Raw genomic sequence first — 18124 nt, 5'->3', positions numbered from 1 at the left:
TTTAAAGTTTGACTCAGCGGGCACTGGAAACAGACTCGACCTGCTTGTTTAATAACTCCATCAAGAGAGATTTACTGAGCACCTACTATATTTCACTGAAGAGCCAGTCATTCAGTACTTTTGAACACCGTTACGCTGACCCTTGTGGTGCGCAGTGGGGACCCCAAGTGAACAGGGGATAGTTTCTGCCCTTGAGGAGCTGACAGCTTTGTGGGGATAAGATATAAACACAAGTGTTTATAATTTAAAGTTACAGATATTAGTAAACATTTCCATTCCAAATACAAAGACAAGAGAAGAGTAAATACCTCCTTATCATCCTGGTGTGGGTGAGTGGGCCAGCTTGCTTCTAATCCCAACTCTGGACACATTTGGTGCCTGAAGACAGGTTTCCACAAGGGGGAGTTTAGGACTAATGCCATTTTTGCCTGAGGTACTGCCAAGTTACTTCCTAATTCTGGAAAGAGAAGAAGAAGGCTTATGAGAGCTGTTTCTCCCTTAATGTACTGAGAATCTTTGAATTGATGAAGAGGTTTAAAAAAAAACTTGGGCATTAAGACTGATAGGGAATTCTCCCACATTTTGCAGAACGTAACTGTGATGCTTCACAAGCACATACCCTGATGAACCCAAACCATCAGGCAGTCCTGAAATGCTGCCATTCTTTATGACAGCTTCTGTTACAGGTACCTCTGAAACGACTAACCTGGGTAGTAAGCTGAGAACAAAATGTGAACCACCTCTAGGGTGTAACAGAAGACCGCTTAGAAATGTTTAATTATGGGGACATGTTCATAGGGTGTAAACTTGTTCGTGAAAAATGATGATGATGATGATGATGATGATGATAATAATAATAATAATAATAATAATAATAATAATAATAATAATAAAATACCCACCATATATGTTTTTATGAATAGACAAAGAAAAAAGACTAGGTGGAAATAGATGAAAATGTTAATAGTAGTTATCTCTGGGTATTAGGAGTAAGAATGGCTTTTCTCCTTGGCTTCTTCCATTATGCAATTTATGATATTTTACTGTTAAAGTGAGAAAAATTCAAGAAATGATATAGAAATAAGATATGTGAGAAAGTCATTCTATTTCTTGTTTCCTGGATGAATTTAATGACTAAGTTGAAGAAATCACTTTAAGGCAAAATTCATGTTCACATATTTACGCACAGTCACATAATTAAAGAATATAAAATTCATTTATTTTATATTTCTGCCTTCTTATTGGAGTAAACCAAAATTCACTCACAAAAGAATGATGGCAATGCGGCCAGCACCCAGCTCCCTACCAGCCCTGTTCTCCATAGACAGGGACTCCACAGCATCCTTTGCGATGTGTCCCAATGTCTGAGTCAAGAAATTTTATGAAAAAGGTATCAAGGGGTAATTTTATCAATACCTCTGCTCTGCCATTACGTGGAGACAACTTACACGAGAGAGGGTACCACCGTGCTTGTCCACATGGCTGTAGCAGAAGAGAAGGGACAGTATGTGGACTTACGATGCACAGACTTGAGTGCCAGGCACTGAGAAGCGAGGCGTCCCATCAGCCGGGAAACAAGCAGTTGTAAATCCAACCCCCAAGACACGGCGACATCAGGCAGTCCGTAGGCAGTGACAGTGAATTTGTAGCCCCACTCATTGTTACTGCTGTCAGAGTGGAAGAGAAACTGCAGCCGGGGACCAGCCTTAAAGGTCACTTTCTAAAGACAAACAAAGAAGTCATGTGGTCAAACTGATTGGAGAAGGCAGCATTTCAGCAGTAAGCATGGTCTCCGTGACTCAAAAAATTGGTCTTAGTGGGGAGGGTATAGCTCAGTGGTAGGGTGCGTGCTTAGCATGCATGAGGTCCTGGGTTCAATCCCTAGTACTTCCACTAATAAACAAACAAACCTAATTACCTTCCCCCCCGCTCAAAAAATAAAAGAAAAAAATTGGTCTATATTTTCATAATTATATCTTACTGCCCCCAGCAAAACTACTAAAGGAAACATGTACAATGGAGTGACTGAAACAGAAAATTCACGACTGCACCTTATGAAGCAGCAAAGTTGAAAACTGCAGGTCAGCTCTGTAAACCTCAGGTGCCCATCTGCCCACTACCTACTCCGCCAGAGAGCGCGCTGCCCAATCCTTTGCTCCCAGCCAAGAGCGCTGACAGCAGAGAGGAGGTCAACAGTGAAGCCACGCTCAGCCTCCCGCCCCAGAGCCCAGCGACCCTAACCGTGAAGGGGACGCCTGGCTTTCCTCACCACGGTTGGGCCCTCCTGGACCCATTGGCCCTTTCTTGCTAAGGATTAAACTCCCCATTTACTCTGGACAGTGTGATATAACCCGGGGTGGCCAACTGTTCCTCTGAAGAACCAGACAGTAAACTGTCAGGCTTTCTGGGCCACAGGTCTCTGCTGTGATGACAGCCCCGCCACTGTGGTGCCAGCACGGCTACGGACGGAACATAAACGGGCACATCTGTGCCCAGAACACTTTACGTACAAAACAGGTGCTGAACTCTGACAGAAACTCCTCCTTTCACAAAAGTGTAACTAAATGCTTCCCCACAAAGACCACCTGTTACCCCTCAGTGGCTGACAAGAGGAGAATGGATACATCACTCTCTGGGAAAACCACTCACCTTGGGCCATTTATCAGTGCCAACTTTTGTGTCATAGCGTGTTTTCCCGCCTCTGGCATCAGTAAACTCCAGATAATCATACCTGTGAAAGCATAACCTCTGTCACTTCCTTTCTCTCATTTCTGATCCATTGTTGCTCGGGGGAAAAAAGAACAGGGGAGTCGTACCTTTTTTCAGTTTCACATCTCTCATCAAATTCCACCTCAAAATAGGTTGCCCCTGGGCTAACAAAGACAGACACCTCGTGGCAGTTATTTTCATAGTTGTGGGCAGACTCCTTAGTCCACGTGTGCAACACCACAGGGCGTTCCTGTTGCCAAGTCTCAACATCCAGCTACACAGAAAAATGAGTCAAGAAAGAAAGGTTTCCATCATGCTGCATCCAGCCACGCACCAGAAACTGCGTTCTACGTCAGCGCCCCCGACGGACCACCTCTGACAGCCCTACACAAACCATCACACAGGCTAAAGACACACCTGATGTTCCCATGTACACATATCAACCCACGTACATTTATTCAGCAGAGTTGACATGGGGTTTCCACTACACTGGAGTAACTCTGATTAGCTTCCATTTTCTAACTATGGCAGAACCATTTGTTTTTTCTTTATGGCTGAATAGTATTCCATTGCATATATATCACATCTTCTTTATTCATTCATCTGTTGATGGACACATAGGTTGCTTCCATATCATGGCAATTATAAATAATGCTGCTATAAGCATTGGGGTACATGTATCTTTTCTGAATAAGTGTTTTGGTGTTTTGGGGGGGATATATACCCAGGAATGGAATCGCTGGGTCATTTGGTTGTTAACAGAACTATTTCTTACAAATCAGTACTAACATGAATTTCCAGTGGAGTTTAAGACCTTAAGCCCTATTTGGGACTTTGGCAAATCTGAGCCCATCCTCCCTTCTCCCTCCCTTTTTTGCCTTTAAAATAGGCTTTTTTAAAAAGTATAGTTGATTTAAAACAGGTTTTTTAATACATGCCCTTTCTATCCCACCAATTTTTTGTGAGATTCAAACAAGACATGAAAAAACCTTGTGTCCTATAAGGTTAAATAAGGCAGAAAACTCCTCTAAACACCAAACCTTCTAACTTGCCTTTCAACACACATTTTCTCTTGCAGACTTTAATCTGGCTATTCACTTACGTGGTTTTTATGTAACTTCATGTGCTATAAAATGATGAAAGACTAATTTTATCAGCTGCCTCTGTGTCTCCTTTCTAATGCTGACAGTGACAAATCAACTCGGATGCAAAACCCCCGAGAAAATACAGGGGGGTCTTCTAGAGGTAACTTATCTGTGTAGACCTGCACTGAGTGGAATGTTTCATCACGTATGGTCACAGCACTCCTCAGGGGAGATGCAAAGCCGGTTCAAATGCCAGCTCAGGGTACCTTGTTCACTCCTCCATCAGGGTCGCCACAGAGCTCCTTTAACAGATCTGTCAGGGTACTGAACTCTCTCAAGAGGGTGCAGTGTGAAATGTCTAATGTGCAAAAGTCCACCAGAAAGATCACCTAAAGGAAGATGAATGAAGCTCTTAGCGTCCACCTCAGACTCTGCTGGGGATGCAGGTCACCAAACCGCTCCCGCCCCTTACAAATGGCTGTCACTTTGTCTTACCAGTTGACGAGCTGCCATCGAAAACACCGAATTACATAGTTTTTCTACTATGGTTTTTCCACTGTACTGTGACAAAAGTGATTCCAAAATCACTCTCAGGCTTGCCAAAAACTGTCCCACATCTACCAAAACATAAGAAACATAATACTGCATATGGTAGAAACATCACTTGCTTGGTGATCATTAAGGACAAGGCTGGAGAGGGTCACAGAAGCTGTAGAGGGTATTCCACATCAGAAAGACCATGAGACCATTAAGTGTCATACAAATGTTTTCCTCTGGGATGGAAAAGCGCAGCAGATCTCAGTAAAAGTTTACTTTTAAAGTGAGTGATTCTTTTTTTTTTTTTTTGTCTTTGCTACTCTCCAGTGGGGTGGAGGTTATCACTTTTATAAGCTGACCAACCCAGCTGCCAGTCTGCCTTTCCTTCCCTCTGTTCACAAAAGGCCCATGATTAGGCTGCGCCATCCAACAGGCCAAACTTTAACAGACAGGACTCAACAGCATAAGAATTTTTGTCACAGCTGCTGAGATCATGTTTGATAGAACTGAATTTTCCACATAAAAATTACAGAACCTGCTGGGTTTCATATAATTTTCTTTGGTTTATGGGACATTACTCTGAGTATCTTCATTATCAGCAAAGATCACAGCAGTGCTCATGTACTTTAGATTTTAAATGTTCAAGACTTTCTTTTTTTGGAGAACTTGATTAAAACAGGGAAGACAGACTCTACTGAACAGTACGATATCATCTTAAGTGCTGTATGACCGCAGAGGCAATGTTCAGGCTGTGAAATGACCCAACATTACAGTAAAAATACTTAGGTATACTACCATATTCATGAGGAAACTGAGCAGAATGACATGCTAGGAGAATTCTATTTTAAGACGAAAAAACAACCCAAAGACAGATCTGATTTGTAATAATGAAACGAAAACCACAACTAGACTCGGCTCTATGTATGAAGCACTAAGAAGAGAGCTCACACACAGAGCCAAAGCCCAAAATCCCAGCTGCTTTCATGGGTTTTGTACTGAAACTCACATTTTCCAAGAAGGTCAATGGCAAGGTCTTTGGCTCCAGAGTCCGCGCTCTTCAGCTGCAGGTAGCACCAGGACAGCAGGCTGCCTTGGACGGACCAGAACAGGGAGAAGAGCACAGAGCCCACCTCCCCTTGGGCGCCTTCCAGCATTAACAGCTCACACTACGGGGGAGCAGACAAATGGAAAGTGTTTACAAGGCCATCCAGCCACAGAACACGGCCGAGGGCATCCTCTGAGAGAGCAGCTGTCACAGGCAAAAAGATTCGAGGGAAGCGGGGAGGAACTGTGAAAGAGCTTTCAACACAAAAGTGACCAAGAAAGGTGGTATTATGGAAACTCCTCTCTTGCCCTACAGTTTCTGAGAACATTTACAGATGGTTTCTACCCCGTGTACTGTCTCTTTCCACCCCTTAGGAGCCTCACCCCACCAGTTATCTCTTCTCTCTCACATCTTCAAATCCCTTTTCTCTCTGGCTCCTTCCCCTGAGCTGTCGATCAAATCTCTCCCACCTTAAAAAACAATTCTTCACCCCTCTTGGCTCTCTAACCATCATCTTCTCCATCTTATCTGAAGAGTCACCTGAACTCTAGGGATAAATTCCTGCACATACGAACCACAAGGTATGTTCATATTACAACTGCCATGTAATTGCCCCAAACTGGAAACAACCTAACTCTCCAAGTAAAACATAAATAAATTGTGGCTGATTCATAAGAGGCATATTGTATACTGGTGAAAAAAAAAAACACAAACTACAGCACATACATTAACACTGATGAATCTCAGAAATACTGCTGAGTGAAAAAAACTTGTCCCAGAAGATTATACACTGCATGATTCCATTAAAGGCCCAAACCAGGCAAAACAAACCTGCTATGTAGGGGTAACTAAAAAGAAAAACAAGGAAATGATGAATGTAAATGGTTACCTCTGGTGAGGAAAGAGGAGGGTGAGCCACGAAGGGCATGTGGGTGGTGGGCAGGCTTCAAAAATAATGGTAATGTTCTAGTCCTTAAAATGGGTAGTTGTTTCTTTAAATTGTACATCAATACATATTCTTTGTATGTGTATTCCGCTTGAAAACATTGCCTATACCTGCTGTGATCTTTCCTTTCCCCTCCCTGCCATTCTACTGCCTCTGTTCCCACCACTCACTGACACCATTGAGGAAAGATATCAGTTACCACCTAGACAGCAAAGCCTCTCCATTTAACCTTAACCTTGGTGGCTCAGCTGACCACTCTCCTTGAAACTCTCCTCCTTCAGTTGCTGTCTCCCCTGAATTTCTTCCTGTCACTCTTTACTCTCCTGGCTGCCCTTTCTCCGTGTAAGTTCCTCACGACACCCACAGGCAATGAAAGGACACTGACATTCATGGCTTCAACTATCACCCGTTGGTTAATGATGGCAAAGCCCCATTTCCAGCCCTGACTCCGCTCCTGAGTGTCCAACCAGGTGTCTTCATCTGAAGTCCTACCAGAACCATGAACCCAACATGTTCAAAGCCTATTTGTTATCACTCTCCTCGTCAAATGCCCGCTCCTCCCCATCTTGTCACCAGTTATTTGGATATGCTGTTCTATCTGGGACACTCCCTCCTCACTGCTTGGTCAGACTCTATTCGTGGTCTCACAAGGAGCTCCAACACCACCTCCTTCAAGAAGCCTTTTTGAAGCTCCACTCCTTCCCATCACCAGGTGGGTCAAGTGTGTTCTTCTGTCCCCACAAGCCCTTTCACAGCCCTTACTGTACTGTCATAAGTGACTGCATGTTTGTCTGCTCCTCCAGACTGTGCTCTTTTAGCACCGTGCCCCCGTGCCTTGCACAGGGCCCGGCACACAGCAGCATTCAGTGAATACCTATTGATTTAATAGACTTATGAGAAAAATTTCAGACTAGGTACATTTTTGACCACCTTAAAAATTTTTTTAAATGTAACTCTTTCTCTTTAGTATAACCATAAACATCTTTTACTGAAAGATAATTCAAGGAAACATCTCAATGGCTCAGTGATCCCTGGCCTGGGAGATTCAATGAGGTCCCTAATTTTCTTTGTATCACAGGCAGGTGACCAGGAAGAAAGGACACACATGTGATCTCCAAACGGTAAAGATTCTGAGGACTTCTCTTGAACAAACGCTATCTCATTTCTCTACATACACCTTACAGTAAGTCTGACCTAGTGAAAAGGGAACAAGACTGAGGGTTGAATAGCCAGGGTTTCAGTCCTGGCTCCAGCACATACTGACTCATGCAGGAGGCAGAATTAACAGCTAAAGCAGAAGGCACCCTGACTGCCCTGTCGCGTGTTCCTAAAGGCATGAGGCAAAGGGAACAGGGAGCAGCCATCACTTACCTCCCGGGCAGCAACAGACAGCAGGGTGCCCATGACCGTCAGCACCTCGCTGATGTCCATGTCGGCCAGGTCACCTTTCTCAGGTAACAGCAGAAGGCCGCCTGGATCCTTATCACTGAAAGGAGACAAGTTAGGCACAACACCTGTTTCAGGAAGGGGATTTTCAAAAGGTGCCAATAGAGAACCCAACAAGATTTCAGTGTCAGTTCCACACCAGGTATAGCCTGACCTGCAAACTCAAGCTTTTAGCTCCCTCCCTCCTTCAAGAGTCTACACCTCCAGGAATGCATCCTACAGGCCCATGAGCTTCTCTGGCAGGTCAAAGCAGGGAACAGTCTCCACGTCATGCCTCCCAGCATACTTTTTGCGAAATTACCACTCTGTGCCTCTTCAACTGGGCTTTAATGAACCGGGTTTTCAGACTTGAGGACCGGACCCCAAAATCCTTTGGCTTCAGTTTTTGTCTTCAAACATCACACAAAAACTGAAGTGTTCAAAGAGGTTCCCATTGGGTTCAATTCTAAACTGTCTTACAGTGACTAGAACTTGGAGTAAGCTTTTTTTTTAAATTTTAATTTTTTTAATGGGGGGAGGTAATTTTAGGTTTTGCTTGTTTGTTTATTTTTTTAAACAGAGATACTGGGAACTGAACCCAGGACCTTGGGACCTTGTGCATCTTACCACTAAGCTATACCCACCCCCTGGAGTAGGCTCTTGATAAGCCTATTATTCTACCTCTATTTTAGCTACTTCTGAGACTACTTGGTACCTCACTCCAGGAACTTGGCTGAGTGAGGGAAGTATTTGGTTAATCCAAAAGCACATGAAAGGAAGGGATAGCTCAGGAAAATAACTTTGCAAAGATCTGAAATATTGGACAACTGAAAAAAATTAATAAACTTACCTAAAATATGTGCACAGTGAGCGGAAAGTGAGCTGCAGGGACTGCTTGTGTTCCTGCTCGGTGACATTTTTCTAGAAAACAAGATGCACATTCAGGAAGTCTATTCCATGATATTCCAGGGACCTAGAGAAGCATGAAATGCCATGGCCCACTGTTGCCAAGCATGAGGAAAGCTGGGGTGGGCAGATCACTTCATAGGCTGACTTACACCCAGCCTAGCGCTAAGAGGGACCAGAACCACTGTCTGAACAAAAGATGGCAGGTTTACTTTTTTAAACTTATTTTTTATTTTCATTTATTTATTTTAAATTTTTAATTTATTATTTTTTTCATTAAAGTATAGTCGGTTTATAATGTGTCAATTTCTGGTGTACAGCATGATGTTTCAGTCATACATAAACATATATAATCCTTTTCAAAATTCTTTTTCATTTTAGGTTACTACAAGATATTGAGTATCTGTGCTATATAGTATAAACCTGTTGTGCATCATGTTGGCTGATGCTATCAAAGGTGATACAAAGTGAAACCTGATCCAAAGTGAACCCTCATGCACTGTCAGTGAGAATGCAAATTGGTGCAGCCACTGTGGCAAACAGTATGATCCAGCAATTCCCCTCCTGGGTATTTATCCAAAGAAAACAAAAACACTAACTAGAAAAGGTATATGCACCCCTGTACTCACTGCAGCATTACTTGCAACAGCCAAGATATGGAAGCAACCTAAGAGCCCATCAACAGATGGATGGATAAAGAAGACACACACACAAAATGAATGTGTATTAGCCATAAAACCTTGCTATTTGCGACCACATGGACGGACCTAGAGGGTATTATGCTAAGTAAAATAAGCCAGAAAAAGACAAATACTGTATGATTCCTCTTATATGTGCAATCTAAAAAGCAAAATAAATAACAAGACAGAAACAAAGTTATAGACACAGAGAATAGATGGTTGCTAGAGGGGAGGGAAGGTAGAAGGAGGAATGAAATAGATGAGGGAGATTAAGAGGTACAAACTTTCAGTTGCAAAATAAATGAGTCACAGGTAAGAAATGTACAGTGTGGGGAATATAGTCAATAACCATGTAATATCTTCACATGGTGACATAACGATAAATAGACTTCTTGTGGTGATCATTTAAAAATGTATAGAAATATCGAATCACTATGCTGTTTAACAGAAACTAACATAGTGCTGTAGATCAATTACACTTCAAAAACAAAGAGACATAGAAAAAGAGATCAGATTTATGGTTTCCAGAGGTAGGGTTTGGAGGCATGGTGGGGGGAAGAACTGAATGAAGGCAGTCAAAATGTACAAGCTTCCAGTTATAAGTTAAGTACTAGAGATATAATGTACAACATGATAAATAAAATTAATACTGCTGGATATTATATATGAAAGTTGTCAGGAGAGTAAATCCTAAGAGTTCTCATCACAAGGAAAAACCTGTTTCCTATATTTCTTTAATTTTGAATCTGTATGAGATGATGGATGTTTATTAAACTTCTTGTGATAATCATTTCATGATGTATAGAAGTCAAATCATGATGCTGTACATCTTAAACTTACACAGTGCTGTATGTCAATTATACCTCAATAAAATGGGAAGGTAAAAACCTGATCCCTCAAGCTGATATGCAAATTTTGTAGACAGCTGAAAACAACCAAAGATCCTCTCTCCTCTCTGAAATCTTCCTCAATCACTTAAACTGAACATGATTCTCCTCTACATGCCTATAGTATACAGAGTCAGTTTCTCCTTGTGGCAGTGTCCCCAAGTGGACTGCAGTCATTTGGCATCAGGGACCACATTTTATGCCTCTTTTATTGCCACTTTTGTTTCTATAAAGCTTAATGCATCACAGCAGGGCACTTTTATTGCACTAGTTAATTAGCTGTTGCAAACAGAAATGCCTTTGTAAATTCTGCATCTGGTTTTCTTCATCAAATTCTTCTCAATAATTCTGTTAGTTGCTTAACTACACAGACAAATAATGATCATTTGTTTTATTCTTTCCAATTGTTATTTTTAAAATTTCTTTTCCTTGTTCTATATCACTGGCTAGGCCCCCTAAATACAATATCAAAGAGTAGTGATATTAAGCATCCTGGTCTTATTCCTTGCTTTTGAAAGGGATGCTTCAGTGACCCACCATCCAGTATATTGTTTAGTGTAGGTTTCAGATACACACCCTCCATCAGATTAAGGGAGTTCTCTTTTACATCAAGTTTGCTAATGGTTTTATCATTTTAATCATCATCAAAATTTAATCTTAAATTTTTTTCTGCATTTATAAATGTTTTTTCCTCTATGATTTCATTGACTAATTTTCTAATGTTAAATCATCCTTGAATTCCTAGGGTAAATCCAACTCAGTCATAATTTTGTTTACATTTTGTTGGAGTGGTTTACTAATATTTTGTCAGTATTTTCCTAACTATGTTTATAAGTAAGATTAGCCTGTAATTTTGCTTTTTTGTACATCTTAGTTTACTTATGTTTCCCTGTGTCTTAACATCATTAAAACACTAGAAACTCTAAAGCTCCTTCACCTAGATCTAGGCTTTTGGTGTGGCTTAGTAAGAAAGTTTTTTGTTTTATTTTACATTATCATTAATGTATTTTTTTCATGTATCATGCTCATTTTCATATAGAAATACTGCCTTCAGAATTAAAAACCTGGATTTTGGTATAAGGATAGTCCATTTGGTAATATAATGCTTGTAAATACTGAAAGCATTTTTCACCCCCAGTGCTGATGCTTGAGTAACAAGGAGAAAGGGTCTGGGAGCATGAGTAGATCCAAGCTGAGAATTAAAACTTGGTTGTATTTTCTTTACAGACATAAACTAAAATATTTATGAATAAAATATGTCAGGGATTTAATTTGAAATAATAATTAGGGGTGGGGGAGTGGGTGAGGTATTTTATAGATGAAATAAGATTAGCTTTAGTTTATTACTGAATCTAGGTGATGAGTACATTTGGGGGTTGGAGGGATTCATTACATGTATTATTTAGTCTAGTTTTGTCTTTAGATTTTCCCATAACAAAAAGGTAAAACGTTAAAAAGAACACTTGATTATAAGCATGTCATAAAGATGAAGGAGACTAAACTCGCCCTTTGTGATTGAATAGGTTCTGGAATGGAGGTTGTATAGTGCCATGTCCTTAGATATTTGCATCCCACATACAAGTTTGCATACAATATGTATTAAATAAACGTTTGAGAATTTGAAACTGTGAGAATATCTAGAGAAAACAAAGACTAGTAAGTTTCACCCAAGACACTTCAGGAATGGAATCCACACTTTTAACGTAAGTAATTACCATCATGGTGAAGAGATGGTTCCGCCGGGTCTGTCGATCAGGAAAGAAGATGGCAGCCCCGTTAAGAAGGGTATTCCTGACTTCTTGTTTTAGTATTTCCATGGGCACAGAGTCTCCATCCACCCTATCCACCACTGATAAAAATGAACAACTGGGTTTAATATATTCCATCTATTCACTTACGATATATATTCTGCTTTAACTAGCCCATAAACTCACTACCAAAGGCAAAGAAATACTTCTGTACAGGTCAGGCAGTGTGAGGAAATTATTTTTTCATTTATTTGTTTACATTTAATGAAAATAAAGATTCTACAGACCAGTTTTTATTTCATTATTTCTCCATCCTTTTGAGACACAACTTGGCCAAGCCTTAAAGATAACTTCAGATGGTCACATGTGTTTTATTCTCGAATTAATCATTACCATCTCTCCCTCCTCAACCTATCAGCCTCATCCCCATGTCCTCGCTGAAGTAAAGACTGAATAGTGTGATATTAACTACTCTCAATATAACCCAACTCTATATCAGAAACCAAGAGGAAGTCGTGGAGGAGGGACTAAATCCTGAACTCCCAGTAATGATTCAAAGGAGGATCAAGGAAGCTCATTTTCCAAAGGAGCAGTCCCTTTCCTGGCTTGCATGGTCACAGGACCCCCGCTGTCTACAGCAGGAGGCCCTGCAGGCCACCGGCACAGGGTCACAGTACAGAAGAACCCCAATCCCTACCATCGCATAAGTGTGTGTAGAGCTCCTTGGCGGCCTCCACCTGTCTAGGGCTCTGGCGTGGAGCCTTTGCGTCCTCAGAGGCGCCCGGCGTGTCTCCTTGCAGCACTGAGAAGCAGCTCTGGAGAAGCTGCAGAAGCAGGGTTTGGGCACAGATGCATTCTTCCCTTGGGCTACAGAGAAGACAAAGAACAGAGAGCAAAAAGGTAAGCCAAACAGCTGTCTACACAGGACTCCACTAGGCGTCAGGCTCAGTAAAAAGACTGCCAGCTGAGAGGAGGAAAGGTGGAATGGGAGAGTCTGCCTCTGCCCACTCTGGGGCAGAGAGATGCATTTCTGATCCCGTTTCTTCATTAGTAAAATGAGGATATTACAATACTTGACTTGCTTGTCATTACAAGGTTGTGATGATATATGACAAAATATTTGCAAAACACTGCCCAAATAAAGCATTTTTTAGAAATGTGAGATGTTATTTTCAATAATAACCAAATCTTCCAAATCAGAATATAAACTGGAAGAAAGTAAAAAATCTTGGAAGAAAAAAAATTATCCATTTAGAACAACAAAATTCAGTGTTTTCAGTTGTGTTTATCATGTTGTAATAAATTCTGACTTACTTTCGTTTTAATTTACTGTAAAAATTCCAGAAGATCTGCAAATCAAGCCCCGTAAAGTCCAGAAAAGATTTATATTTTAAACCACTTTCCTTCTGCTGTACCTAAAAAATTATAAAGACCAGAAAAAAAAAATTGAAAAATGCATTTAGAGAAATACCTTAATGGCTCATTAACTTAACATTATTAAGGGATAAGGTGGCTCCGCATGTAAAATTCCAACATACCTGATGCTGACTCTTAACTACTAAAAAGTCTGTGAACAACAATTTTTCATTGGAAACTTTCTAAAGTATGTGTGAGTGCACATGTGCATGTTAATGTATATATACACATAACATACACACACACCCCTATGAAGGCTCCTGGACTTCATAAATACTATACCTGGAATATCAGTGAATCTTTGCTTGATGATGATTACTGTCCAGGACTACACTGCAGTATGTTCTGACCCTTCCCTGCTTGCATGGTGAAAGATCAATTCTGCTGCGAACACTTCTGCTACTCCTAAGCACCTCCCTCTCATTTGCTATTTTCTGCTGTGATAGGACAGCCCGAATAACAAAGACCAAACAATCCATATACAAACTGAGCCACCAGCCTCTGAATGTGCCCTCAAGGAGAATGAAGGTCAAGAGCAGACACTGTTGCATACCATACAGGAGAGGGCTCGACTAGCTTCCTGAAGTAATAGGCCATGGTCTCCATGGTGATGGCTGCAAGAATCTTCCTTTGAGTGGGCTGTCACTGTGTTTTTTTTATTAGTGACTGTAGAAGTCAGTATCAAAAACACAAGGTTCATTGCAGCACTATTTGCAATAGCCAAGATATGGAAGCAACCTAAGTGTCCATCAACAGATGAATAGATAAAGAAGATGTGATACATGTATACAATGGAATACTATTCAGCCATAAATAGAATGAAATTTTGCCATTTGTAACATGGATGGACCTGGAGGCTATTAGGCTTAGTGAAATAAGTCAGATGAAGAAAGACAAATACTTAAAGTTTTCACTTACATATGGAATCTAAAAAATGAAACAAATAAAACACATAGACTCACAGATACAGAGAACTATGGTCATCAAAGGGAAGAGGAGTGGGGGGAAGGGCAAAATAGGTGAAGAAGATTAAGAGGTACAAACTATTATGTATAAAATAAAGTTTAAGTTACAAGGATATAATGTACAGCACAAGGAATATAGCCTTATTTTATCATAACTTTGTATGAAGTGTAATCTATAAAAGTATCAAATTACTATGTTGCATACCTAAAATATAATATTGTAAGTCAACTACATTTCAGTAAAAACACCCTGTTATTATTTCGGTACTTTTAGTGAACAAACAGAATTCACCTACACTTCAGGAATCATTCTAACACTTAAAGAAGACAGAAATCCCACAAACTTGCTTTGTCTCCGTATTTTACCCCTGAAAACCACAGCTGGGGATCTTTGAGATCTGCCTGAAGGTCTTTTCCAGAAAATCTCACAACGATGGCCACTTGCCACTTAGTCTTCCACTGACTGATGCCGTCAAAACCCAACATCTCACTCCCCTTGACCTTCCAACATCACCACAGCAGCGTGATGCCTGCTGTTCTCATTCACACTGCATGGCTTCAGCAGGGCCAGGTTCTGCTAGTTAGTGTTCCTTTCCCCAAAGGAACGAGGTCTAACAACTGAGGCAACACTACCAGGTCATGGGCGAGCTGCTGGACGAACTGAAGGGTCCTCAGGAGCAGTGTGGCCCCACAGACGCTCTCCTCCCCGGCCTTCCTGCAGTGAGCACAGACGATGCTCTGTTCCGCTTCCGCTCTCGTGGGCCGGAGGTACCCACTGATGCTCAAGCCTTGTACTCCCAAGCGCTCCGCCGACTCCTGACGGGTGCAGAGGAACTTCACCATCAAATACTGAAAAGGACAAGAGAGATGTAAGGAAGGGGACTCAGAAGCCCTGGATATTGATGAAAGGGAGATAAAGACCTTTCTGGGAAGGTCCCCTTATGACTTTAGTAATTTATCAGGTACCACTACGCCCAGCACTGGAGACACAAAGTATTAGTCCATTATCTACAACAAACAGGAAAGAGACAATACAAATGTTGAACGAAGTCAGGTTTTGGGAAGGATCACAATAAGAGGAATGGCATTACTCTCTTTTCAGGGTAAGACAGAATGAATAAGAAAAGTACGTCTGCTCTGTAGCACAGTCATTTTGAAACAGAAAATAGCTACGTGGTAAATGACTACTGTAAGGGATTATCTCAAAGCCCCAGTTACAAGCAATCCACATGCTGGGAGCCAGGACATGGCCTCATCTGCTCAAATCTAAAGCTATTGTCAAAGCCCAACTTCTGTGTGCACCATGTGCTCTTTACAGTGAAAGCTCCCTTTCTGAGGGCCTTCCAGAATCCACTACTCAGTTGCCCTAAATATTTACTGAACCCCAAAGGTAGGTCTTATTTCTCTTATTTAAGCTTCTTACATGGTTTTCAACAGAGGTTAAAATAATTAAGTAGCCACATAATCATAGCTATGGAAAGACATCTCTCTCGCATTGAGGCCTGTGTATTTGCTGCTCTCTCAGCCTGAGATGCCCTTCTCCTCACCTCTGAGCCTGGCTAAAGACGATGGCTTAACCAACTTTCAACACTTGGCATCACACCACCTTTATGAGACGCCTTCCCTAGTGAATTCTAGGCTAGGTTAGGTATTTTTTCCTCTGGGCTGCAACAGCCCCCTGGATATCTCTATCACAGCCCACGTCACAGGGTCTCATATATCTGTGTCTCCCATGAGACTCTGAATTCCTTGAGGGTCATGTTCCTGTCTGGTTCCCCTCTGGGGTTCCAGTGCTAGCACAAGGCTGGGTCACAATAGACACCCAATAAACACCTACAGAACAAAGGGAGGGAGTGGGCGAGTACATGAAGGCCACAACTCACTGATGCTTACTTTGGCAACTCTGCACTGTTGTAATTTGACATCTGCTTCATCCCACTCTTCTTCCAGCTCAAACCAGCCAATAGGATCATCCTCTCCAAGGTCATCAGACGAACAACCGATCCTGTAAACACAAAGGTAATCACAAAACATTTTCCTGTTTCTAAACTTCTCAAGGTCTAGAGTAAAGCACCATCTAAATGGCATTTAACTTGTTTATATGGTCTGTCAGTTAACCGTCGAGGACAGGGTGTGGCACCTGGTGCCTCTTTGAACATATGGGGTAGTTGGTAGTTCCTCCCCACTTGTCAGCCTCCTCATCTGTGAAATGGGAATGATTATTAGTCCCAAATATAATCTGGGAACTAAGGAGGAAGTCTGCTTCTCCAGATAACCGGCTTATCTGAAGAATGAGATATGTAGTCAAAGCATCTTAGATGAGCTACTTAAGAGTAAGGTACAATGCAACAGTTGGTGCGCACTTCTAGAAAGATCCAAAGGAGAGGCAGGTTCAGTTTTCCTTCTCTACGTCTGGTGAACATACATACAACTGGCCTGAGGTCTGTACCTGCAACAGCTGAAGGGTAAGAGCTAGGCAGCTTCCAGATCCCAGAACTCCAAAAAAGGAAAACTTCAGCCTTCATGGGCCTCAGTACTTTTTCCTATTCCTTAAGAAGTCCTCCCAGGAAAGCATTTCACCCCGGAGGCTGAAGAAGCACAACTGTCTCTTTTTAAAAATTGGATACTTGACTGGTACTTCCTTTTTCGGGATTAAATAAATGAGGAGAAAATGGCAGTCTTTTCAAGCAGCATTCCTAAGACTTTAAACTATTTAGTCTGCGACACAGCTAACAAGTTAGCCAACACTTGAGTATTTTGTATGGATAAAATAAGCAAACACAGGGATTTACAGCAAGAAGGAAAAGATGAAGGACCCAAAGTAGGTTCTGTAACAGAGAGAAAAACTATTCTCTTTTTACCATAGTCTTTCTTAGCATAAACCTTTCATGATCTAGTTAATCCTAAAACTAATGGGTCAATTGGTATTCTATCTTAGCCAGAACCATGTAAATGACTTTCATCAATATTGTGTATTTGAGCAAATGAACTTATTTACAAAACAGAAACAGACTCACAGACATAGAAAACAAACTTATGGTTACCAAAAGGGGAAAGGGGGTGGAGGAGGGATAAATTAGGAGTTTAGAACTAGCTGAGACAAACTACTATATGTAAAATAGATAAATAACAAGGTTCTACTGTATAGCATAGGGAGCTATATTCTATATCCTGTAATAAACCATAATGGAAAAGAATACAAAAAAGAACATGTATGTATATGGATAACTGAATCACTATGCTGTACACCAGAAACTAACACAACATTATAAATCAATTATACTTCAATTTTAAAAATTAAATAAATAAAAAGTTTAAAAATACTGTTTTTTTGAGGATTTTTAAATTCACTCTTTGGGAGTCATCAAGGAAGTCTCTGAGATACAGAGAGCTGGCAGGGTATCAGAGATCAGGAAGAAGCAACCTTGTTCACCACACCACCCAGCAGGCGGGGTGGAGAAAACAGAGCTCACTATTAGTCCTCTTAAGTATGCAGAGCAACCAAACAACTGGTCCTGAGCCTGCTGACTGACCAGTGTCTAACCAGAGGACAGGGAAACACATGCTTCCCTGTGGCATTTAACTTGTTTATATGGTCTGTCAGTTAACCGTCTGACAGACACATGTCTATTAACACTGATCTCCAAACTGGAGAAAGACTGATAATTTATAGGCCAAACAAATCAGGATTTCAGAGTAGTTCAGGCTGGAACCAGGAACTAAATCAGCAAGGGAATAGTAAATAAGCCTGCATTTAGGTTTTAAAAAAAAATCA

At 41.2% G+C, this 18124-nt stretch overlaps 1 protein-coding gene across 2 annotated transcripts in view; it reads right to left on the bottom strand.

Annotated features, from left to right (window-relative positions):
• The window catches only part of ZZEF1 (zinc finger ZZ-type and EF-hand domain containing 1), a 95584-nt gene that overhangs the window by 45443 nt on the left and 32017 nt on the right, over window positions 1–18124 (bottom strand). For both annotated transcript variants that reach the window (XM_032497948.1, XM_032497949.1), the window contains exons 12-25: window positions 16243–16354; window positions 14983–15198; window positions 13283–13383; window positions 12666–12835; window positions 11936–12069; window positions 8598–8668; window positions 7694–7808; window positions 5338–5497; window positions 4290–4411; window positions 4061–4183; window positions 2817–2983; window positions 2650–2731; window positions 1519–1720; window positions 309–457 (exon numbers count right to left, since the gene is read on the bottom strand). In XM_032497948.1, the coding sequence (XP_032353839.1) occupies window positions 309–457; window positions 1519–1720; window positions 2650–2731; window positions 2817–2983; window positions 4061–4183; window positions 4290–4411; window positions 5338–5497; window positions 7694–7808; window positions 8598–8668; window positions 11936–12069; window positions 12666–12835; window positions 13283–13383; window positions 14983–15198; window positions 16243–16354 (1924 nt within the window). The remainder of the gene's footprint in view (window positions 1–308; window positions 458–1518; window positions 1721–2649; window positions 2732–2816; window positions 2984–4060; window positions 4184–4289; window positions 4412–5337; window positions 5498–7693; window positions 7809–8597; window positions 8669–11935; window positions 12070–12665; window positions 12836–13282; window positions 13384–14982; window positions 15199–16242; window positions 16355–18124) is intronic.

Source organism: Camelus ferus, chromosome 16, assembly GCF_009834535.1.
Source record: "Camelus ferus isolate YT-003-E chromosome 16, BCGSAC_Cfer_1.0, whole genome shotgun sequence".
NCBI lineage: Eukaryota > Metazoa > Chordata > Mammalia > Artiodactyla > Camelidae > Camelus > Camelus ferus.
This window is presented reverse-complemented; position numbering and strand designations above follow the sequence as displayed.